The sequence below is a fragment of the Poecilia formosa genome, unplaced genomic scaffold, assembly GCF_000485575.1.
Source record: "Poecilia formosa unplaced genomic scaffold, Poecilia_formosa-5.1.2 Scaffold15, whole genome shotgun sequence".
In the NCBI taxonomy this organism is placed as follows: Eukaryota; Metazoa; Chordata; class Actinopteri; order Cyprinodontiformes; family Poeciliidae; genus Poecilia; species Poecilia formosa.
The window spans coordinates 1,787,908-1,812,887 of record NW_006799954.1 but is presented as its reverse complement, the minus strand read 5'-3'; the positions used below and the strand labels follow the sequence as shown (position 1 = coordinate 1,812,887).

The window sequence follows — 24,980 nt, the reverse complement described above, 5'->3', positions numbered from 1 at the left end:
GATTCCCAGGATAAGCAATTACTCTAATAGTCACTGTCTCAGCTGCATGTCCGTTTATTGATGCAGATCAGCCGTTAAAGCAATAATTAAACAGCAATTCCACTCTGCATGAAACTGTCTCTATCTCATAAAGTGATACAAGCAGTTTGTTTTTGATTCTGTATTTCAGAAACTGCACGCTGTTCTCACGCTGCTGCTGCTGCTGCTGCTGCTGCTGCTGCTGCTGCCTTTTGGGAGGACCTTTCGGGGTAAGTAATCTATGATGCTTAGCACTCACACGGATTTATATATATATATATATATATATATATATATATATATATATATATATATATATATATATATATATATATATATATATATATATAAAGATGACTCAAAAACACAAAACAAAACCTTTTATTTAAGCAAGACTTTTTTGGTTTGCTGTAATACAAACCACCAAGCTTTGCTTTAAACATGACCAATGCCATTTCTTTGCTTCTATGCAATGAGTCATTTGGTGATTTCCAGACCTGTTTTATGACGTTTTCTGCAAGTTTGTTATACCACAAAGATGTATGTTTGCATTGTTTTGCCTTTCCTCAGTTGGTTTCTCTACCGTCTCGCTGTGCTTGTCAATATTTCATGTTGCACATACCGTGGTTTGTGTTACCCTTATTTTAAAATGCAACTGACATGTACAGCTGTGGCAAAAGTGGAATAATAAAATATAAGTCCTGAGCCAAACTGCTGAATAGCATCAGGCTTTCAGAGCAGCACAGGCTCCTGGAAAATGGAAGAATAGCTCTTTTCTAGATGATTTATTCACACTCAATTAAAGCCTTTAGATTCCAATTCTGACATTTAGTAAAAACAAGTTAATCTTGAGAGCTTAAGTGCTGTTGCAAGAATCACAAACACTCAGAGAGATAGCCTAATATTTATTCAAGGCAGTGGCACAGCTTTCCAAACACAGAGCTTTTGTTCCCTCGCCACAAGATGCACAGACTTACCCTGACTACTAACACACTGCTTTTGCTTTCTTCTCCCCGTTTTATAGCTGTGAGGATTCCACCTCAAGCTGGCGTTCATGTGAAGGAAGTGGGGGTGGGGGGGGTTCTCGTTTACCCAAATGAGCGGTAAGGAAAATCATTTCTAAGGTTTGAATCACGGAACATGATTTTGAGTACTACCGGAGGTGTCAAAAAGAGCAGCTGTTCCACCACGTTACGGAAAATTAGGGTTAAAAATCAATTCAATAATGGTGGTGCCAAGCACAAATAAAAGACAAGATTCATGTTTGAGTTTCTTGAAAGGATTATGCTGCAGGATCTGATGATTTTTGTATTTAACCATTGTGTATGTCTCAATTCCACATTGCTGAGCTGGCAAGAAGAGAAGCACTTAGGAAGCTTGCGGTACCATCTCTTCATGATTTCTCTTATGAGACAGACCCTGGCTTTAACTTAACAATAAACACAAGGTTTACTGCAGTGGGTGGTTTTTTTGTTTGTGTTTTTTGTGTGGGTGATGACTGACATCTAGTGGTTGAGTTGCTTTAAACACCACTTACCCTGTCCATGGTGCTGAACATCAAAGACTGATCTTATCCGAGCTGCACAACAATACAACGATATGGCATCTTCACAACTGTGTACATGATCTGTAGATCTAAAACGCAATAGGTGCTTAATTTGATCACAGTCATCAGAGTCCATCTTTTCTGATTTAAATCAGTTTATCTATGGGGAATACCGCTGGAATTTGGTTCTCAGAATATTCCACTACACCAAAAATAAAAAAAATAAAAAAATCAGTCACTGTGATGGCACAGCTCAAGAAAGAGCCAGCGTGTTCTGCTGCAATTGCAAACACATACACAGCAAAACTGTGAAAACGATGACAATTTCTGTATAAAAAGTAACCAACATACCACACGTCTGTTTAGGGAGAAATAAAATGGAAAAAAAAAAAGCATAAAGAAGTGAATCTAATTATATTTTCCTCCAGGGGGAAGTTTTTTTACGCCCTCTGACAACTGAGAATTTAAAGTAATTTAAACTTCAATAATTTATTATTCAATAACAAATTAACTTCAATAATTCATGTCTATACTCGTAGAAAGTTGCTCAGAGATGTTTTGGTTTGATCCAGGGCCACGAGGCATTTTTTTTTTTCATGCCAGTCAACGAAACAGAGCAACAAAATGAAAGAATGGTAGGAAAATCTTCCCTTCTTTGTCAGTTTGTTTCTTTTGCTCTCTATTTCTTTTTCTTTTTTTTTAAACACTCAGACACTGCTTGATTAAAAGATGTCTCTGCAGACATTTCATTGTAATGTTATGTTGTTGTTTTTTTTTCCTTTTTCATGTAGTTTGAACTCCAGTCAATGCTGACCCGGGACAGAGGCTGAATATGTTCTCCCTGCCACAGTAAGACCAAAAGCGTCCTGACAAGTGTCAGAAACAAATGTTTGACTATTGGATATTGATCTAAAGGTAAAATAATTGGTAGTACAGGAATACATTTAAGTAGTGTTCAAAAAGTTTTGTTCTTCAAAATTTTAACAGTAAAAATCAGTTGGACATAAAAATCTAAAGTATGGACAAACTGCTTGTAGTCTGGTTGTAGCAGAGGTTAAATTGCCCGCTGACGCTGCTCATTGGTGCTTACTGCAGGGTGGCCCCCCTCCCCTGTCAAGGCCCCTGAAGGCCTCCTCCAATCACCTTTCTGTTTCCAGTCTTTATATGAATATGCATGAGCCCCTGACAGCCCTGGGACCTTGCACCGTGTAGCAGGAAAGCTGCAGTGGACTTAGCTGCCTTGTTTTGACGGCGGCTCCCTCTGAGGAAAGGACTCCAACGTTCACCCTTTCCTACTCCTGGGAAGATCATGGCTGGGTTTGCAGGCATTAAAGGGTCTTTTCTGGTGGTGATCCTGCAGCTTGTTCTCCTCTGCTTCTCTCAAGTAAGACCTTTAATGTGATTCTGTCTTAACCTTTAGTTAAGACGGAAGGTGCAAATGAGTATTCTCTATTTGCATGCAAAATGTAATTTTTTGCAAACTTTTGTGGTTGATTGTTCAGATTATTTTTATAAAACTAAATTATTTGACAATCTACTGACAATTTCCTTTAGAAATATTATTTTCTTGTAAAGTCTGGTATTCTAACAGAAATATAGTTCAATCTCTAAAAGAAGCCAGCCTTTCCACTCTAGGCAGGTGTGCTGATTTCATCTCACATCATGCGATGAAGTGGTGCACCTGTTCTTTCTTATACATTAGCTGTACTGTTGCATGTTGATCTAAGAAAGGACAAATTTAGCAGAAACTTCAAATAAAAATCAGCACAAAACCTCCTTTCTTTTTTCTTCTTTTTCTAAAATAACCATTTCACACAGACGAATCAAGGGCCCTCTGGCCCACCTGGACCCCCAGGAGTCCCAGGAGTCCCAGGAGTTGATGGCATAGCTGTGAGTTACTTTAACTTTGTAAAAAAAATATCCATATTTTGATGCAAATGCTAACAATGTTTGGAAATAGCTTTTGTTGACCAATAAAATTGCATGCCTTTTCTTTCAGGGTGAACGGGGGTTAGACGGCCAGGACGGTTTTCCTGTAACTATGAAATTTAATCAATTTCCAATCTCTTGTTGTTTCCTACAATTGCTGGTGAATCATTTATGGGATCTTTAATCTTGTAGGGCCCTGATGGGGATGCAGGTAAACCCGGTTCTTCAGGGTTACCCGGAATTCCTGGAAATGATGTGAGTAGTCTTTGTTTAATGTTTCATATAATATCTGCTCGCCATGTTAATGGTCACGATGAGGTCAGCTTGCCATCTTTGAGCTGGTTCTGTGGGTGGAACTGCAAATTGTTATCCTCCCACCAAAGAGCTCATGTTTCACATTAGTTTTGTAGAGACCTAGGAAGCATTGTATGTGTACAGGGGGTTATTGAGGGAAAATAGGTGCAAAAAATGTAAGGAATTTATTTAACAGGATTAACAAATTCAGAGCAGAATCACGCCTCGGTATAATTAAGTTAGAGGGCAAGGTTATGACAGCAGGAGCCAATAAATCGCACATTTTAGCTGTTGGCGGAATTGTAAAAATGACTGTATGATAACTTGCCTTAATATAATGGTTCTATTTTACGTGCTTTATTAAATTCCCAGTATAAAGGGATAATGAACACTTCTATCTGGTACCTGTGTGGAGAATACCTAGCAGGATTCTGAAAACAATAGGTGCTCTATTGCGACACTGCTAGTGTCTCCGGTTGAGAATCCTCAAACCGGTGTGGAATGACTTCTTTCAGTTTGTTTGTTTGAAGAGATCCGGACAGGAATGCTGCTCCCAACTGAGCAGTCTGAGAGTTTAGACGTCTGGCTTAGGGTAGATAACTTTCTATGTACGCTATTTAAAGTTGAAAACAGATGCAGTGTATGATCAAAGGAAAAGCTTCTGTTATATGTAAATATTTAATAAGCATGAGTGTGTTTTGTCATCTCACACGTACATTAAGATTTTGATGGAATTTGAAAAAGATATGCTCATGTGGGATATAGATTTCTACCTATATGTATTGAAAACATTGATACTAATTCGCTTCAAAATGTGTGACTTTATCTGGATGTGTTTCCGCTACAGGGTTTGACCGGCCCTGTTGGGGACCCTGGGCCTGACGGTCCCCCGGGACAGAAAGTGAGTGACCAGTGAGCCTTTACTTTTGCACTTCGGAGGCTGTCAGTGAAACTGTGCCAGGCTGCTATCCGCTGTTTTGGCTTGGCAGCAAGAGTCGCAGCGCATAAACCAATTCCTCTTGACAAATGAGACATAATCCTGCAAGCCTAAGTAATCCCTGTGGGGCATGAAGCTCCAACATTGCTCCTCATTAGGCTTAATATTGCTGGGTCAAGTATGCCCAGCCCCAGTCATATGATTGTGCCGGTGGAATGTTAATTCTGACTGTCTACAAGCTCGCTCAGCTTAATTTTACCCGCTCAGTACTCCTGTTTGTCCCACTTCCTGCAGTATTTCTGAATAAAATGTGTTTATTTCCTTTCCTCAGGGTGAACCTGGAAAGTCCGGACCTCGCGGAGCTGCTGTGAGTAAACATGGCAGTCCAAGAGTCATTTTATATGTTCACATATTCCAGTTTTAGTGTCTTGTACACACCCAATTTTCATACTGGCAATTTCCCTTTAGGGTGTTGGGCCTGATGGATCCCCTGTAAGTAACCCTTATATGTAACAATATCAAAACAAACATTTGCATTGAATAAAAATAACAATATTATATAATACATGAAATGTACCTTTAAACAGGGACCACCTGGGCCTGGAGGACTTCTGGGTGAACTGGGAAAAGTTGGACCTCCTGTAAGGAAAAAGCAAGAATTAGTTTCTTTTTGGGGTTTTAAATCTAATAATGGCAAATAACTAAATAAACATGAAATCTATGTTATTTAGAAGCAAAATATAAGTTAATAAGTGGAATATGGATGATTGTTCTTTGTTGTTGTTGTTATGGTTTTTATAATTTCTTACTATTTAAAAACACTTCTCAGCTCTGCATAAGAATTCCTGTGTATCCAAACTAAGTATCTGCGCAAAAATGCCAAATAAAAATCCGAATAACCCAACTTAGATCTACTTAGTGGACATGGCACTACAGCATTGCACTGCAGCATCTGAAGCCTTATGCATATAATGAACAAAATTATTGCAACACGTTTCACATCAAATGCAAGTTAAACTAGAATATTTTCTTGTATTGATTTCAGATAAAGTAAAAATATCCTGTATTAAAACAGAATTCGAGGAGTCATGTAAAACAAGGTGAAACCACACAAGGATGTATTTTGTTCTGTGGACTGCTGAAAATATTTATGCAAACACAATATAGCCGACAGCATATTTATATGCTATGCAACACAAACTAGTTTGCAAAAATATATTCTTCACCACTGCATCTGTTTTCAAATGTTTCAGTAGCTTCCTGTCAGACTAATTACACATTCAGCTATTTATTTACCCACATGTAATACAGGTGAAAGCTAAAAATAGTTTTTTTATGGTACTTTGAAATAACCTAATTTTTTTTTATTCCAGCTACAACGTTTGGACGTACTTTTCATTAATATACTTACTAGTATAAGTTATTGTTGTAATGGCTGGCTAGTAGATTCAGTGCTGTGGAATCTTCAGAATGATCATTAATCTAATCTCTAGTTTGATTTAATGCATATATGTTTTTGCATAGGGAGCAATGGGTGTGAGAGGGCCACAAGGACCCCGTGGACCATCGGGGCCCAGAGTAAGTGAGAAAACATGTTTAATTTGAATACGTTTCCATACACAAGTGCATCTCAAATAAAATGAATATCATCAAAGATGTAATTAAATTCAGTAATTCAGTAAAAAAAAAAAAAAAAAAAAAAAAAAAAAAGAGACCTGCATCCTATTTTGATTCACTAAACACAGTAAAGTATTTCAAGTTATTATTACAGGATTATGATTTGCGACTAATCAAAACCAAAAACTCAGTTTCACAAAATATTGAAATTATACATAAGACCAATAAGGAGTAGTTTGAGTATACAGTATTAATGTTATGTTTTTGCATACATAATATGTGAAACACTGTTGAGAGGCTTCTGTCTTGGCAATTATCCCACATACAATAATAGAGATTTTTTTTATAATAAAGGTGAACAGCACCTTTATTGTAAAAGTAAATTTATTTATATAGAGTGGAGAGGCACATAATTAAAGCTGCCTGTGCGAGGTGAAGTTTTCACAGTCAGTGAACATTTAGGGGGGCCATCTGCTTGTGTTCTCTGTTTTATCAAGTCCAAAGACAACAAATGTAAGAGAGCCCTTCATACTTCTCTCTGCTGGCACGCTTTATGAGAAAAGGCTTGCCAGCAGAAGCCGGTAGGACTTGGCTTCTGCCTACTCTGCCAAAAGTAGCCATGGTATTACCATGGCTACTTTTTACCATGGCTACATTTGTTGGCAAACTCACCTGGAGCACAATAACAGAGACACCGGACCTAACAAACCAGATAAACTGATGCTTGCCACAAGATGATCACCCTGATCCCTGCCACACCGAATCGGTGGAGTTATTCATGGAGGAATAACTCGAGTATTAAGCTCATAGCACATGAACATACTAATCTCGAGGAAAATGCTTTGGTGTTTAAATGTATTTTTGCTGAGAAACTGAATATGGAGTTTTTACTGGCTCTAAGCCATAATTGTCAAAACTGGTCATAAAAAACTAAATGACATTAGTCTGAGTGTAATAAACATATGTATTATATGAGTTGAATTACTATGAACTTTTGTAGGATGTTTGAATTTATTTAGAGTAGTTGCTTTTTTTTTTAAGGAAAGATGCATCAGTTAGTTTCTCATTATGGCAGATTGTGTCTCCGCAGCAGCAAGAAGCTGAATGTGTTCAGTAAAAACTCACAAATAAAAGCAAGGTCCCTTTTGTCTCTTGTCTTTATTTGACATTTGTGATCTGTTTCCATCATCATAAAATATCAGTGTTTCATGAATACATATGTTGAAACTCATTTAAGTCCCAGCTGGTGTCCCACTGCTGGATGGCATCTGGTCGTTTATGATGCGCTGATTATGTTAATAGTGTCAACGTTAATAACTTTATTTTTCCCACTTTCAGGGTGCAGCTGGGATGCTTGGTACTTCCGACCTGGTAGGGAATTGTTTCATACAAAAACATGTGGAGGTAATTTCTTTGCACATGGTGCCTGGCGTAGCGACTGACTTATTTTGGTATTTAGTGTCCAAACTCTTGTCCACCTGGCACCCCTGGGCATCCTGGTCTACCTGGTATGAAGGTGAGGTTGTTTGCTTCTCTTCTAAAATCAATCCATCAAAAATCATTACTAGTTTAAATGAGCTTTCTGGGATGTTTCCAGGGTCACAAAGGCGTGAAAGGTGAAGCAGGAGAACCTGGGAAACAGGGACACAAGGTAAAAAACACAAAACGTTTACATCAAAGAAAAGGTTGAAATTTCTCACTGTTTTTACATATTAATCAAAATTGCATCATTTACCACTAGAAAATACAAATTCTCAGTTAGCATTGCTCCACATAAAAAATAAAAATAAAAATAAAAACTGCATTAAAAACCTGTTTGTTACTTTTTAGAAACCTTTTACAGATGCTGCTTTGTTTAAAACAGCAGGGATGCGAGCATTTGTGTAATTCCTCCGAATTTTTGCAATTCGGAAAGGATAACTTATTTGAAATGATGTGCAAGCATGGCAATGCCCACCTGTTAATGTTCCTGTGCACCATATAAATGGAAATGAGTCTGGTCCCATCTTCTGTTATCTCCCTCATGCTCTGGAATATAATTTACTGCCAGTCGACTCTCCCTCTCAGATGCAATTTTCATACTTGCTGTCACATATACGAAGATATGCTGAATATGTACAACGACCAAGAAAACACACCAGCTGTTTAAGTGTGAAGGTATATTATTCAAATGGAGAATCATTCTGAGATGTATTTACTGTGTTGTGAAAAACTGATTGCCCTGTTTTTGTCACAAATAAATGTTTCAGATCATTAAATACATTTTAATATGCCAAGTTAATGACCGGGGTAAATGTAAAATGCAATGATTTTGTCTAGTAAAAAAAAAAAAAAATTTGAAAAACTAATCTTGAAATCAGTTAAACAGAACCTGTCTGACAACATAAAGTAGACTAAAATATTGTAGAAAAGCAACATATCATGATATTCAGTTGTCTGAAAATACTTACAAGCCATTCATAAGGCTTTGGAGCTCCAGTGGACCACAGCGAGAAGTGGCCCATCTCCAATTGTGCATCGAAGGGTCATGCAAGAGGTCAGAAAGAACCCAGAACTGAATCTCAAGTGTACTGGGCTTCACCTGCCTTAGTATAGGCCAGTGTTTGTGGTTCAAAAGTAAGAAAACATCTGTGCAAATATGGCCTCCATGAAAGTGTTACTAGGTCAACACTTCCATGGAGGGCCATGGAAGTGTTGACCTAGTAACAACCAAAAAAAACAAAAAAAAAAACAGTTTGCCTAAAAGAACACAAAGACCCATCTCACAATGGCTAAAAGTATTTCTAATGATAATAGAAATGTAATTTCTAAATATCATTAGAAATAATGATAATTATTTCTAATGACAATGCCTTTATTATCATTGGAAATAATGATAATAGATCATTATTACCCCTATGTAACATTTTTTCCATGTGAAAAAAATGTGTGGACTATGAGAAGTGTTCATAGATCTGGTGCATAGCTAACACAGCATTTCAGAAAAAAAAAAGATCTTTATACTAACTGTCAAACATGTAGAAAGTAGTGTGAAGGTCTAAGTCTGGATTGCTGCTTCAGGCCCTGCACAACATGTCTTCCTTGATGCACCAATGAATTCTGCTCCCTACTAGAAAATCCTGAAGCACACTCTGTGACCGTCAGTTCATGACCTTCAGCTTGACTGGTCTTCAGTTCTGAAGCGGGACAATGATCCATAGAACAGCAGCAAGTCTTGTTGGAGCACACAAATGGAAACCAGAGCAAGCTCTAAAGCACTGCTGCTGGCCACACTTACCTCAATTAAACTCAGTGTTTAAGGTTTCAGAATAGCAAACTATCCACTAGGTCACTCCGAAACTTTTAGGAGTTTGGTGGGGTTCTGAAATAACCTATTTCACGAATAGAAAAGAACAGTACAGAACAGAAAATTGCCCATGTTTCACTAAAATACAACTCAAAATAATAACAGTTTTAACTGTTGTGCTGGGTTATTTTTGAGTCTACTTGATTGGCCATTTGCGCTCTCCTGGAAAGGGTCACCACTGTTTTATGTTTTCTTCTGTTTGTATTTAATAGGTCTCACTGTGCTTTGCTGGTGTCCCAAATGTTTAGAAACTGCTTCTTTATACTTTGCAGACTAATAAATGCCAGAGACTTTGCTTCTCATCTATTATATAACTTGTTTTTGAGCGTCAAGTGTTTTTTTTTATTTTTTTTTAGCTCTATTAGTCAACTTTATGTTGCCAGACTGATCCTGCTGAAGTGATTCTGTCTTTTAGGTCTGGCTGTAATTACACCTGATAGAGATGAATAAGCTCCGTTGAATTTTGCTTATTAAATTAAGCTTTATTATTATTATTATTATGTCTTTTAGGTCTGGCTGTAATTACACCTGATAGAGATGAATAAGCTCCGTTGAATTTTGCTTATTAAATTAAGCTTTATTATTATTATTATTATTATTATTATTATTCAATTCAAATACAGTTATTACAGTAAATTCATAATCCTACAACAGGTGCAATTTATCTTTTACATATTTTCTTTTTTCTTATTAATAAGTGGAACCATCATTTGAAACCTTGATTTTTGTATTTATTCAAGTTGTCTGCCTCATTGTAATTTTTTTGTGAGTAAAATAGGAAAAAATAAATAAAATAAAGGATGTTCTCAGCAGTATTGTTAACAACATATTAAGTATATGCTAAAAAATTAAGCGCTGCTTCCAATCATTTCTATGTGTTTCTGTATACAGTTGTTATTTAAGGCCTTTAGAGCTGTTTACCTTTTATTCTATCCTACACTACAGAAACAGATAGGACACCTCACCCCCAAGAAACACAAGGGTCAATATGTAAAAACATAGGACAACAGTCTCTAACATTTTATTTATCAGCTGGCAACCTTTTAATGATAGTTTGATTTGTACTAGTTAAAATTCACTCCCCTCACTAGTACAAATTCGAAATTTGTACTAGTGAATTTTAACTAGTACAATTTTTTTTCTTCATTTTTTAGACATCCCTCTCATCCCAACATTTGCTTATAAAAGCAAAAAAAAAAAAAAGTTCATAACAAGAAAAAATTAGGAAAACTCCAGGCATGAAGCACAGTTTCTCCAAATGTAAGAGCGTCCTCTTGTTACCTCTGATGCAGAATAGGGAATTATTTGTAATGATTATTTTCCTTTGGAACAATTTGTCTCACAATTTGTATTTAAATGCTTTTTCACTCATGCAATCCACTAGGAAATGTGCATGAGACCTTTATTTAGAGTGGCAGCCTCTCTGTGTAATTAACACACAGCAAATAAGGTCAGCATCTCGCTGGAAAAGAGACTGATGGAACGTCAGTCCTAATCAGACTAGAGGACTCACTCTTAGTTAGGGCTGCTGCTCATCGTTTTGTCTCATTAAGGTCATTCTGTTTTTCGTCTGTCGTTTTTTTCTTTTCTCCTTCTTTTGTTTGCTCAGGGTGAGGAAGGAGACCAGGGAGGTCCAGGAGACGTTGGGTCCCAGGGTCCAACGGTGAGATAATGTCTCTATTACATGACATTAGGTGGTATTTACTTTTGGAATCAGAGTTTAATCTCATCCTCTTCCTACTGACGCTCCTGTTTGATCCAACTGTTATTTTAGGGCCCACAGGGAATACGTGGAGCCACGGGAATGATGGGCCCCAAGGGGGAGATAGTAAGTCTTTTGAATTACAATTAGGCTAGTTGTGCTCGTCAACTTTCCTAATTACTTCTAATTACACAATTACCTTCATTTATTAAAAAAAATAAATAAATCGTTGTTTTGCCGCAGGGAGCTCGAGGTCCTGACGGAGATCCAGGTCCACAGGGAGTTGCAGGGGCGACTGTAAGCTCGTCAGTCAGAACACGTCTATGTACGCGTGGTCAGCTGTGTATTACACGTTTTGACCTCTTATTTCAGGGAGACAGGGGTCAAAGAGGAGTGATGGGGGAACCTGGGATTAAAGGCGAAATGGTTAGTGGGTAAATCTTGACATCGCAGACACAAATAAATCAGAGGTATAAGATTGTTCTGGAAACCGGGGTGCTGTTTGTCATTTAGGGTGCTTTAGGGCCACGGGGGATCACAGGGCTTCCAGGTCCAAAAGGAGAAGCTGTAAGTCTCTGATCATCGCTGAATAATCCTTCACTAGTCTCAGATACATTGTCCTAAGTGACGCATATTTTAATGTATTCTCTTTACACTCAGGGATTACCCGGTGTTGACGGCCGTGATGGCATTCCTGGGCTGCCGGGTGCAAAGGTGGAGAGTGATTTGCGCTGTTTCACTGATCATTTTACATGCCTCAGTCATTCACATGAAGGCATTGCTTAGAACTTTATTTAACATTCAGAAGCTGAGGCAGCTGAGACTTTTTTTCCCCCTCCATGTTTCGCTGCAGGGAAACATCGGCAGGCCGGGCGTTCCTGGAGAGATTGGACTTCAGGGGCTTCCTGTGAGTTTGACCCTTGACCTCAAACTGTTGTGGCTGACTGTAATTGGACCAGAAACTCAGTGAACTTTTTTGGTGCACTTTAAAGCATCGAAGCTCATGGCTTCTGCACAGCAGGACTCAGTTTGCCTCCTGCCTTTGAGTGACTTGAAACTCGCTAATAAATGCTTTTGCATCTTACATTTTTGAACAGCGTAGGTTTCAGAGCCAAGCCTCTGAGAAGATACAGAAAAAAAAATATGTAGTGCCTTTTGATTTGTCTGATACAAGGAAATAATGGCTATCGATTTATAACATAGCTGACATAAACAACCTTATGAATGATTTTAATTTCCATCCCTTTGCAAAAGCAGTGAAATGTAATTCTTTTTTACTAGGATATTATGTGTTCTACTAACACAAACTAATTGTGTACATTTGTTTGGAACCCTCTTTACTCCAAATGCATTTAATATAATCTACGGCAAATCATTTACAAAACATTGTGAAGGCCAAGAGAGGCACCAAACATAGGTTGGTTTTCATTTAATGTCATCTGTTGCGTGATATACTATTTGTCTCTCTTGTTAGGTTAAAATTACATTTTGAAAAATTTCACAACATACTTTTTGTTGTCAGGGTTTGCCTGGAACACCTGGACCAAAAGGGTTGAGTGGCCCAAAGGTTAATCGCTCTATCAATTAATAGCAATGATTGTTTTTTTTTGGTCATCAAAAACATGAAAGCTGATTTATTTATTTCCAATCAGGGAGATGCTGGGAAGCCTGGGTTTCCTGGGTCATTGGGATCAGCTGGAAAACAAGTAAGTGTGAGCAGAAACATTCTGAAACTTCAGCATGGTTAGAGTCTTTTTTGCATCATTTTACTGTTACGCCACAGGGTGAAAGGGGAGAACAGGGAGAAGTGGGACCCATCGGACCCATCGGTGAGCCTGTGAGTGTTTCTTCCTGATTCAACTTCAAGCATTTAGTCAAGGACTTGATGAAATCAGCTGGGCTTCTTTGGACCAAAAACTTTTTGCGTACTTGCTGTTTTATTTGTCACACTTGCATGTTGAATTAGGCTGTGCTGAGGAACAGTCTTCTTCAGGAAGTCCATCTCTGAGTGAGCAACTCAAAGTATCCACTAAAAATTTAACTGAAAATCTGTGGCCAGACCTTAAAAAAAGTTCGCGTTCAAAGGCATCTGATGCGACCGAACAGAAACAAATCAACAAACGGTAACGGGCCAAAGATCCTCCACAGTGATGTAAGAGTAATCGTTATTAGGAAAATACATCCTCTGGGTTGTCTGCTCTGGTGATCAAGGTCTAAAATGTTTTAATGTTTGATTATCTGAAAAGTTGAAGTGGGACAAAAAATACAGCCAAATCTTTGGACGCATTACTGGATTTCATTTTGACCTGGCTGTAGTAAAACAGAATGGAGTGGAGCTAATACGTCAGATTTTTTTATTTTTTATTTTCTCATGCATTGAACTTAACTTCTCCTGACCTCTTCATTGTGTTTTCGTTTTGCTCTTAGGGCAATCCTGGAGAGCAAGGTCCTATAGGTCCAGCTGGCAAGCCAGGTGCAAGGGTGAGTCATAAAACACAAACTCAAGAACATGAATACATATCTAGATTGATGAAATGTAATAAATTACATATTAGCTTAATGTGTATATATGTAGCTTTATCTTGAATAATTCAGCATCCTTCAGCAAAAGGGACCATACAATAACTGATGTTACAGAAAAACCATAGAAAGACTCGTAACACTGTGACACATCTCACACATTCCTGATACCTTAAATGAAGGAAGTTTACAAGAGGAAAACTGTCGGGCAGCTCATTGTTTCTCGGGAATTTCTAGGAGAATACTCCAAGACTGGATCTCACATGGGGTCTATTTTCACAGTAAGGGGAGACTAAGCAGCAGGCTGAAAGAGCTCTCTGTCTCCTCTGCATTCCTCTGTTGGTCGGTGATCAAAGGCAGAGCGGCACACAGAAACATACCTGAGAAAATCCTGATCCTATAGTTTAAAATAACGTTCACCCTGCGCTCATGTAACTGACACAGAGCAAACTTCACCCTTATGTTCGGTTGTCGGAGCAGTTTCAGCACGAATGATGGTTCATCGTAATAATCTAGCCTTTTGTTTTCCCCTTTGATTGCAATATTTCAAGTCCTGCTGATGTCATTCTGTTCATTAGATGTTTATTTATTTATTTTATTTTTTTAATTAAAGGGACCAAAAGGTGATCCTGGTCTTCCTGGTCTCCCAGGGCCCCCAGGCATGCCTGGAGTGAAGGGAGAAAGGGTAAGAAACGAGGACATAATCATTAAAGAGCAGCTGTATAACACCAGTCAGCGAATCGCGACATATATAAACATAAACAAAGCCTTATGTTTTGAATTTTCACTTTTGCATTCTGGATTGACTGGGTAACCCCTTCAATGTGTTAATTACAGGGTGAGCGTGGAGAAGCAGGACCCAAAGGAGAACAAGTACAAAAAAATAAAAATAAAAAAACACATCAATGCCAACAACAAAGTGTTTGAGCTTTACATAAATTAATACACAGCCTTTACTTTGATAGGGGGCTCAAGGTGATGAGGGAAATCCTGGAGAGCTAGGGGAACTTGTAAGTTCTTACCTGTCTGCTAACAACAACCAGGATGTTTTTTTTTTTTGGTTGCACCAGAGCACATTATTAAGTTTCAATGATGTCACAGGGAGATGCTGGGGAATCTGGACCAAAAGGAGAGGTGGGTCCCTGTTTCTATAGATGCCAATAAAGTTGAGCAGTTTTTTAATATTTGTGTGGTGATTAAATGATTTACTCACAGGCTGGTATTCCTGGTGAACCTGGCAAAAGGGGTCCTGAGGGAAGTCGAGGCCAGCCTGGCATCGAGGGCCCCCCTGGCACACCTGGACCACGAGGCATGCAGGGGAACAGAGGTCCTCGGGGGGTCCGAGGGTCTCAGGGGCCTGCGGTAGGTCAGAAACAGAAAACACAAGTAATTCAGAAAATATAACACCTATAAACATGAGGATGTCCCCCCTCCACCCTCAGAGAAGTGTCAAAGATCAGATTTTTGAAGCCTGGAGGACGTCTGAGTTTTATTCTTTCTCATTGCTTTTCTGATTCTGAATTAAACTATAAATATGCTTTATTTCTTAAAATAGGAAAGACGCAAAAACTTACCGTCTGAGCAGGTCAGGTGTGAACTGATCTTCATAAGTAGAAAGTAACTTCAAGATAATTGTTACTTCACTAGAATTATGATGAGGACTGGTTGCGTAAAAAGAAAATCTTAAAAAAAAGCTAGTTTCCTGTGTTGCATTACGATATTTCAATGAAATGTACATTTTTAAGGCGTTCTATGCATCTAAGGGTGGCAGTAAATGTGAAGGATGAAACAAGGAATTTTCCTCCGTAGAATCAATTTTTGGATTTAATGATGGTTTTTTTTTTTTTTTTTTTTTTTTTTTACTTTTAAACCGGGGTTATTAAACTTAATATTAAGATGTCAAAGGTTGATTTCCAGATAAGGGTGATTTATAGAACAGCTGATAAATGCATCACTTTTTATTACATTTGCTCAGAAGGCAAGAGTTAAGAAAACCACAATTTGTATCACCACTTGTTACCTAAAGCTACTTTTACTTTTCACAGAAAATCTTAATGAGCATTAATTAAAAGAAAAAAAAAGTCTTAAACTTGATCCCCTTAATTACTTTTAAAGGCCTCAACAAATGAGCCTACAGTGAAATGAGACTTACAGATACCCAAAGACGTTTATAGTGCAGCTTCATAGGAAATATGGCACTGTTTGCCTCCAGTGAAGCTCCATTAAACTAGTTTTAAGCTACTGCTGTTCCCTGTCCATTAAATGCATCACATCTAAGAAGCTCCACCATTTCCAGTCTATAAAAAAAAAAAAACATCAATGAACACTTTTTTGAGTTTAACACAAATTAAATTAAGTTTGAATCAGCAGGTCAAGCATAAATTGAAACCAGAAAAAGAGCAAAGAGGTGAACATACAGCACAATACAATGAAGAATTGTCCCGGCCTCCTCAATGATTCACGAAAAATTGGAACTGTGGCACCTTCTGCAAAGGGCCTGTGACGTGATGAACAGTGTTTGGGAGTCATCGCTCCTATAGCTCCACTTTCATCCTTCACCGGAATATAAAACGAGGAATAAAGCTTTGGGATAGAAGCGATGGGTTTATCTCATATGGAAAAGGACAGGGGCAAATTCTAAGCACATACAGTCAGGTAGTTTGAAACAACAGGGATTATATCAAACTTTGTTTAAAGTGAGTCGTCTCGTGTTTGGCTTTACTTGCCTGCAGCCGAAACAAAACAAACAAACAAAAAAAAACCCTGCATACCCCCTGAATGCTATATAAAATCTGTGAAGTGTTTTTGTTTTCAACATTTCTGCTTTGGACACAGGGACAAAAAGAAGCCCTTTTCTTTTATTAATGAGAAATAGATTTAATTTTCTTCACCCGTTTAGTCTTTCAGCTAAAGCAAACGAGCAAACGGCATCAGACACTGAGATGAAAGCCATTCCAATATATATATATATTTTTTCATTTATAGGGCAAGGAGCCCAGCGATCAGCACATCAAGCAAGTCTGCATGCGAGTTATGCAAGGTAAGAGAAGAAAAGAAAGGAAAAGCAAAGCTTTTGACCCCATTTATTATTCCCTTGTGTCCCATTTCATGGCTGTAATGTTTCTCATTACCACCTTAAAGTGTCGTTTCATTGATCAGGGCTGTCGCTGGATGGTCTGTGGTTAAAAAAAAAAAAAAACGGAGGGTCCTATAACAAAAACATGAAATAAGCTTCAGCCTTTGTTCATGTGATGGATGAAAGCATCCTTCTCCGAGCCCTTCGAAATGTTTCACTGAAGTCACAACATCTGCTCTCTTCATTCTTCTGCTCTTACATCTTCACAACTCATCTCCTGCTCTCATGACTTTTTTATACCCGCCGCGTTGAAAAATTAATCTCACCTCCAGGAGACCTGCTCTTCCCCGCTCCGAGCAAAGTCAGCCTGGAAAGGAAATCTGAAGAAAAGGAGCAGCCGAGCTGCTTCTGCGGCATGAATCTCCTTCAGACGCAAGAAAACCGAAATCTAGATAAAAAAAAAAGACAAAAAGCAACAGGAGATTAATTTTAGTTCGTTGGCACTGTGGGCTTAAAGTTTCTGTTTTGTGTAGCTGTAAATGAAGAGTATTATTTCTATTTGGCTCAGCTTAGTGATGCTTATTTTGTTTTCTTTAAAAAAAAAAAAAAGCTGAACAACAGAAGAGGCTCAAGGGATATTATGACCAAGGTTTCACCTCACTTAAATTCAGTGTTCAAGACATGCAGGAGACATTGCATAATCTCCGCAACATGCATTGCTTTGAGCTGTCAGAAATAAGCCATGTGAGCTTCCTGCATTATTTATTACGATATGTTATGTGCTTAGAGTTCCCTTCATAGCTACGAGCTGCGAACGAGCTTTCATGCTGATAATCGTCTTCTTTATTTTGTACCTAAACAGAGCAGCTGGCTCAGTTAGCTGCTAGTCTAAGGAGGCCAGAGTCTGGCATTGCAGGTTTACCGGGAAAACCTGGCCCTCCTGGGTCTCCAGGACCCCCAGGAGACAACGGTTTTCCAGGGCAAGCTGGAGCAAGGGGCCTTCCAGGACTCAAAGGACCACCAGGGCCAATGGGAAATAAAGGTCCCAAAGGTACTAAATGTTTTGGCCGTGTTCTCTTTTAAAAGGGTCAAACTTGGTCAAATGTGACAGGAGACAGTGGAACAACTTGTACAACTGCCGCTTTGACTAATCTACTGCAGGTGACATGGGAGATAGAGGTTCCAGAGGGCCCACTGTACGGGGACCTAAAGGCCAGTCAGGACCTCCTGGGCTTCCAGGTGGGTATATATTTATGATGTTGTAGTTCAGGTCAGTCAGGTTGGATCTTTGAATGTCGATCTGACGTCTTGCCTCAGATTCTTAATTAGATTTAGATCTGGACTTTGACTGGGCCAGTATTAACATATGAATATCCTTTGATCCAAATCATGCCACTGTAGCTCTGGCTCCTATTATAGAGCTGTTGTCCTGCTAGAGGGTGGACAGACCTGCTACCTCAGCAGGACTCAGGACTGTCCTAAATTTAGTTGTGTCCATCTTCCCATCAAAGCTGACCAGTCTCTCTTTCCCTTCTGAGGAATGATGCTGCCACTGTTTAATTTTTCAGAGGACTAGAAACCACATAGAATTTTCCACATAGGTGAAAAAGTTTGGTTTTGCTTTCATAATGACTTTCATGTTAGTCGTCCTGAGTCTTGATCTCTACAGATCCTCCAGAGTTATCAGGAGCCTCTTGGCTGCCTCCCTGCTTGATGCTCTCTTGGTGGGTTGGGTTACCAACCCGTTTACATTTTTAGACAATGATAGTGAAAACATTTGGAAATTAGGGACGAATTAATGTGAAAATGTTGGCCGATATTGAAGTTGATATTATGACCTACAACCAAAATTCACCAAAATATATGTGATATATATTTCACTACTATATGTATAATATGATCCTCCAGAACCAAATGGCAATGAGTTTTATCTATTGGACCGATACTGATATTTTAAAAGATGACAAATATCGTTCGATACCATTGTCAGAGCTGATATATTTTTATCCTTCACAAATTTGTACTACTTTGTGATAGTCTATCACATTAAAACTCAATACAACATATTGAATTTTGTAGAGCTGTGTCAAACGTTTAAAGGGTATGAATACTTTTGCATAGCACCATAGAATCCTAAACACCAAAAAATAAAAAAATAAATAAAAAATTAATTGATGGTATATAAACATTTGGACTCGATACAAATTAATAATCTCTTTAAAGTTGAACCTGCAATTTTAACTCACTCATTTTGTAATCACAGGAGAGCCAGGGAAACCTGGGTATGGTCAAGATGGTCAGGATGGGCACAGGGGACCTCCTGGCGTGCCAGGACAGCCTGGCGTGCCTGGTCCTCCTGGTCCAGCCGGCCTGAACGGCTACTGTGACCCGTCAGCCTGCAACCTCCAGGCAGGAGCTGTCCAGCAGTCTCTGGATGTGAAGGGACCTGCAGGGAACTAAGAGCCACTCTGGCAGAGACACAAAGACTGCTGGATTATCTCCCCGAGCACACAGCATTTGTCACGCTCTCCTCCCAGGGGCCGTCGTCGCCGTGGTGTCTTTGATACATTAACCTCTTTGTGTGAGCATGTTTCCTGCCAATAACATCTCCATCAAAAGGAGTCATCATTTTTGAGTTGTGAAAAAAAAAAAAAAAGGGCTTGTTTTGTTGTGTTTTTCTGGATGAGAGGTGTTTAAATAAACCCAGAACTGGGCTCACCTCTCTAAATGAAATGATCAAAAAATATATATTGTTTATCCCTTTTTCCTTTTATCCCATCCTCTCTTTATGTGCCTCGTTTTGAGATTTCTCTTCCCGTTTCACACAGAACAGCTCACATAATCCCCCAGTGCCAATCAGCTTATTGTGATTTTGCGTCATTTTCTCTTATGATGTCGTCTTTGTCAAAGGACAATCAAAAGCGAATTTGCTAAAAGTCCAAACATCTGATTTCCTGCCTGACTGCTTTATGAGCCAATAAAACAGAGGCTGAAAATCTCATAAAGTCGCACTGACTTTAGTACATTTTGTAAATCTGTTAAAAAAAAAAAAAATTGTGAAAAGTGGTTAATTATATTTCCTACAAAAAATAACTCCTGATGTGAGACTTTGCTTCATTGTACAGAATAACAGGATGCATCTGTTCATGAATGAGAATAGATTTTGCCAGTGAGAAAAATGTGCAATAGTCTAACAAATAAATATCACATGAAGTTTTTTTTATTATTATTATTTATTTGGTACACTGATAATCTTTACATTTTCAGAAGTATCTCAAAATGCATTTCAAATGAAGAATACAAATAAAATAAAAGTCAAATAATTCTGAGATGATTAAAAACGTGTCATCAGCAATCCTTTCTTTTAAAGGCAAACAAATGTGTGAATTGTTTCATTCAAAGTGGGCTTTATTTCTCCCCATCCCCGTACATATAATAACATAGACTTACACCTTGTAACACCACACACACCTGTGTCCTGTTTTTAGGACTGGCATGGTGAGTTCAGGAATAATAGCTCAGGTTTATATGTATTGTGTTTTGATTTCCTGCAGCAGTTCAAAATCATGCAAGGAAGGTTGATTGATGCTTCAAAATGTACTTTAACACTGAATGAGTATGTGTCTATAGTCATTTATCTCATTTGTCCACGTCTGCGTGTGTGTTTGTGTGCCTTGACAGCAACCTTCACCTACAGCTGTAGGTTATATAGCTAGATGTTTTCCCATTCTTCAGTGATGTTACAGTTTTATTGTTTTGTGTCTTTATGGCTTTCAGTTCACTTCATAGAATGAGCAGATTTAAACATGTGGAACAGAGAACCCATCTTAAAGAGCATACATCATACGTTTTACAACTTATTCTTTTCGGTTGTGTTCAGTCTTGCAATAATGTTATTTATTTACATGAATGAGAAATATGTAGAAAGCATGAAGGCAGCCCAGAACCTAGCTGTAGCTAAAAACGGCCAGTAAAAGTGATAATAATAGAACAAACTCAGGAATTGGTGCAATAAAACAACAGCCACTAATGGCAAAAGAGGTAATAGCAAATGTAAAACTGCAGTTTGAATTCATAAATCGATGACTTAAATTGCTGTAACAACTGGGAGATGTAAGCCAGGAAAAAAACTGTCTGAGCACACTATCTTTGAGACTTAACAAACTGGCACCATATGGTTGATTTAAAAGCACTTTGTTGCAAGTCTTCCTTAAATGCACTACAATGGTGAATGACCATTCATAACAAAATCTGTCATTCAAAACACTTCTGATAGCATTTGAATATCAGATGTAAATTCTGCTTCACTTTAAACATCTGCAAATGTGTTGTAGTATTGGATAACAGATGGAAATAATTTTAAAAAGACATGCAAGATTCATTTCCACAGTTACTGTGGCACAGCATAGGCTGTATTATGTCCTCTTCCCTCAGGGTTAGGTTGATTCTACCCTTAAATCCAAGTTTCCAATTGTTTCATTAACCTGGGGCAAAAAGGTTTTCTCACCGGAGAGTTTTTTCTTCACTTGTTCCCTCCTAAATTATTTTTGTAGCAAAAGGATATTGTTTCCTGTGTTGCCAGTAAGAAGCAACACTACATTTTTTTTTAAATAAAGAAAACAATCTATTCTATAATTATTGTGGTGGAACTGTTGAAGGTGAATTTACAGATGGTGTATCAATATTGATTTATGGTAGTGTTTACCTGTTTTTCATGGATATGACTTGTGAGTCTCTGTGAGGAAAATGTGTTTGAAAATGACTTATCTGATTTGAATGACTCATTATCATGAATGTTTCTCACAAATTTCAAATATTAAACTTAATCTTATGCGGTATGTAGAAGTTTTAACTTGGATCATAGAAAAAAAATGAACAGTGTTAAAATGAGTTTGTCTAAATGTCTATTTTCATTCAAATACTGCAAAAGAGACTAAATAATTCTAATACAACAACAACCAAGTCTCTACTAAGGCCTAATAAATGTTATTTAACTAATATTTCAAAAAACAGTAAAAGAATAGACACATTTTAAAACATTCAAGGCTTTGGTTTTGTTCTGTTTATGCCTCAAGGAAACCACAGATAAGAAATACTTAAGAGTCTCAAACACCTATTAGGCCACGTAAAGGTGTTAATAAGATAGACTTTTTGAAGGAACTACTAAAAATAAAACCCAGCACAAAATATAAAGCACTTGAGAACATTTATTGCACACAGAAAGGCAGATGGCATTAATAGACGTAAATAAAAGATTCTGCAAAGAGTAAAATGCAACCTCTGATACCTGGTAACCACAGTTACTTTTTTTTTTTTTTCTGTTAGTCAGTGAACTCACACCGACATAAATCCAACTATTGTTTCTTGCATAAACACATGAGGGTTTTCCCATTTTTCCAAGGCAATATTTTAGCTTTTTTTTTTTTCCTGATCACGTAGACATGCGGTAAACCAAGAATGAGGTAGTTATTCAAAAGATCAAAGACTTAAAAAAAACAAAACAAAAAAAAAAACAAACGTTAAAGTCACACAGCATAACACAAACTTATGCGAGAGTAAAAAGACATTTCAGTGAGAGCAGCAGGTAGAAGCTTTTAATTTTGAGGGTCCTCGCTGCGAGGCTGATCCGTATTTCCCCTCATTACAAGCTTGCTCACACGATTAGATTACACGTGGCAACAGGATCACCTTACATTACAGTTAAAACACAAGCAATGACGAAATAAGCGGACATCTGAGGTTCGTTGTCTTGAGTGAATTTTACATCATTTAGCTAGCTTTTGTTTAGGTACATTCTCAAAGGAAGCTGCTCCTTTGATTTTGCCTCCATCAGACAATTTCCATTTAGAATAAATTGAGCTTAACTTGGTGTGATGGATAATAGCTTGAATTTGTAGCGAAGTGAGCTGTGACATTAACGTCCTCCCTTCTTATCACACTGTTTGGATAAATGGAGGTAGCAAAGTGGAGCATATTAATAACAATTCATGCTAAATTCAATAGGCAGTGGGAGAGTTGCTCTCAGCAGCACGCCGCGGAAAAAAGTTTAGATGACATTAATCTGCTGGTGCTGTCTCATTTGAATCTCATCAAGATCAGCATAATTGTCTCTGGTGGGAGCCCATAAACTAAATATGAAAATTACAAAGATGAAAGGACAAGATTAGGTAGAAGGAAGGAGAATTCAAGAGCCCCTAAACCCAAAGACGGTTTTCCCTTGTAGATTAAAAGGTGAATGGAGATCCAAACACGTCCAGCAGGGGGCTCCTTTTACTCACAAATGAAATCAGCTGGATGCATTTATTTCTAAAATTAGACTCCCTGGCGCTGATAAAACCAAGCTGGCATCATGAAAAAATAATTGTTCTGCAGCATTTGAGTTATGTGTGATTGGAAAAGAAAAAAAACATAACGTCAATTATTTGAGACAAGTGAAAGCAAAGAATGAATCAAAAGAATCTCATATAAAAATACACAAAAGAGCACTAACCTTTTTAACACAAGCCAAACTAAAAAAAAAAATAAAGCTTTTCAGTCAAACCCCTAATGAAAAATAACTGAAAATGAAAGCTTAATATTAATCATATACATTCAACACGGTCCAGTTACCACTTTCCTGTTTAATATGTTATGTGTCGACTAACAGAATTTAAGTGAAATAAGCAAGTTAGCAACTCAAATCTTTGCTAATGGGATGTAAATTCAAATCAAGGGATCAGAGTGACAAAGTGTTTGCAGATGATCAAAGGAGTTTCTAGAAATTAGAGTGGTCTGTTTGGGTACAATCATCTCAAACCATTAAAAAAAAAAAAAAAAACAAACAGGTGAAAGCATTAAACTAATTTATAAAAAAAAAAAAAAAAAACTTAAATAAATAAAGCTTCAAAGCAATCAAAAGCCAGACAGTTTATGGCGACACACAGTGCTGGTTAGTAACTGGAAAACCTGGATGTAGAGTATGAAGCAGCTTAGACAGTTCAAGTACATTCACGAGTAAAACGTCTCCTCCAAACCGAACATAACCGTCCGCTAGCTGTGGCGTGGTAGTCCGATTTCCTTTGTAGTGATGAAGTGAAATTATTCACACTCACACCAGAGGAATCATCATTCGTAACACTATGTGAACGGCGTATGTGAATGACAATCTCAGATGCAAACGCGTTCTTGTACAGCTGCAACAATGTATGATTGACAAGTGATAACCTCGAAGTGTCGTTACAGTGACAGCCAGCTTTTAAAGTTATATTCTCAGGTCCCTTTTCAAGCCCCATTAGACTTAGAAGACAAAAGTTAAAATAAAGCACATTAAAGATATTTACAGTTAAAAACAAAGTACAGAGTAAATGAGGAGTTACATTAATTGAAAATGGACATTATTTCAAAGTACACTTTTTTTTGCAGAAGAATCTGCCTTTAAAGGGATCGTAGGGGCTGATTTGAAAGAGGCCATCTCAGTGTTTGAGAAAAAAAAAAAAAGAAGGGTACCTTCGAGTGGTTGAAGGCTAACTGCTAGTAAGATGAGATTTCTGCAAATTAAACACCTGGAACTGAACAAACTATGGGAAAATAATGTTAAATTTATTGCCCTCTTATTTCAACAAATTCAGTTTTTTTTTTTATTTCAAAGTTATAATGATAACTGCAAGCTGTATTCATTCACTTGATCAGCTGTGACTCATCAGTCTGCCGATACTGGATTGAGGATTTGGGTAGCGTGCCACGCTGTGATTTGTGCAACGGCGTTGGTGAGAATCGGTTCCTTTCCAGGTCTCGCAATTCTTTGGAAAAAGAAAATGGCAGACTCAAGATCAGTTGCACCGATACAATGGCCAACCTTTGCATTGTTATGTTGTTTGGGGTGACGATGTAAGGAGTTTGCTTTGCAGACGGTGGGCCGTCGGTTTGATTCCCGCTTCACCTGCCTCTGTCTTTGTGTCCTTGGGCAAGACACTTCACCTGCCTTGTCAGAAGGGCCGATAGTACAAAATGCCAGCC

At 37.9% G+C, this 24,980-nt stretch overlaps 1 protein-coding gene across 3 annotated transcripts; it reads left to right on the top strand.

Annotated features, from left to right (window-relative positions):
- Nucleotides 1-235: 235 nt before the first annotated feature.
- Nucleotides 236-19,626, top strand: col9a1b (collagen, type IX, alpha 1b). 3 transcript variants are annotated; one of them, XM_016668470.1, is made up of 34 exons: nt 236-248; nt 2,356-2,479; nt 2,660-2,948; nt 3,383-3,454; nt 3,564-3,599; nt 3,686-3,748; nt 4,635-4,688; nt 5,056-5,091; nt 5,193-5,216; nt 5,312-5,365; nt 6,249-6,302; nt 7,680-7,712; nt 7,801-7,857; nt 7,939-7,992; nt 11,297-11,350; nt 11,462-11,515; nt 11,633-11,686; nt 11,762-11,815; nt 11,903-11,956; nt 12,050-12,103; nt 12,243-12,296; nt 12,912-12,956; nt 13,042-13,095; nt 13,173-13,226; nt 13,817-13,870; nt 14,523-14,594; nt 14,747-14,782; nt 14,875-14,919; nt 15,011-15,043; nt 15,125-15,271; nt 16,895-16,949; nt 17,848-18,036; nt 18,147-18,224; nt 19,249-19,626. In XM_016668470.1, exons 3-34 carry the CDS (start codon nt 2,874-2,876, stop codon nt 19,443-19,445), a joined length of 2,049 nt encoding a protein of 682 aa, XP_016523956.1. In that variant the 5' UTR covers nt 236-248; nt 2,356-2,479; nt 2,660-2,873; the 3' UTR covers nt 19,446-19,626. The 3 variants fall into 3 exon arrangements, with proteins under 3 accessions (XP_016523956.1, XP_007546236.1, XP_016523955.1); XM_007546174.2 differs by lacking the exon at nt 236-248 and having other exon boundaries at nt 415-2,413; nt 2,722-2,948; XM_016668469.1 differs by lacking the exon at nt 236-248 and having other exon boundaries at nt 415-2,413.
- Nucleotides 19,627-24,980: the final 5,354 nt, after the last annotated feature.

Excerpts from the sequence above, each read along its gene's own strand:
- col9a1b (XM_016668470.1), top strand. The coding sequence starts at position 2,874 with ATGGCTGGGTTTGCAGGCATTAAAGGGTCTTTTCTGGTGGTGATCCTG. Across the intron at positions 11,351-11,461 it reads TTGGGTCCCAGGGTCCAACG|GGCCCACAGGGAATACGTGG; the intron begins GTGAGATAATGT and ends CTGTTATTTTAG. Across the intron at positions 14,595-14,746 it reads CTGGAGTGAAGGGAGAAAGG|GGTGAGCGTGGAGAAGCAGG; the intron begins GTAAGAAACGAG and ends TGTTAATTACAG.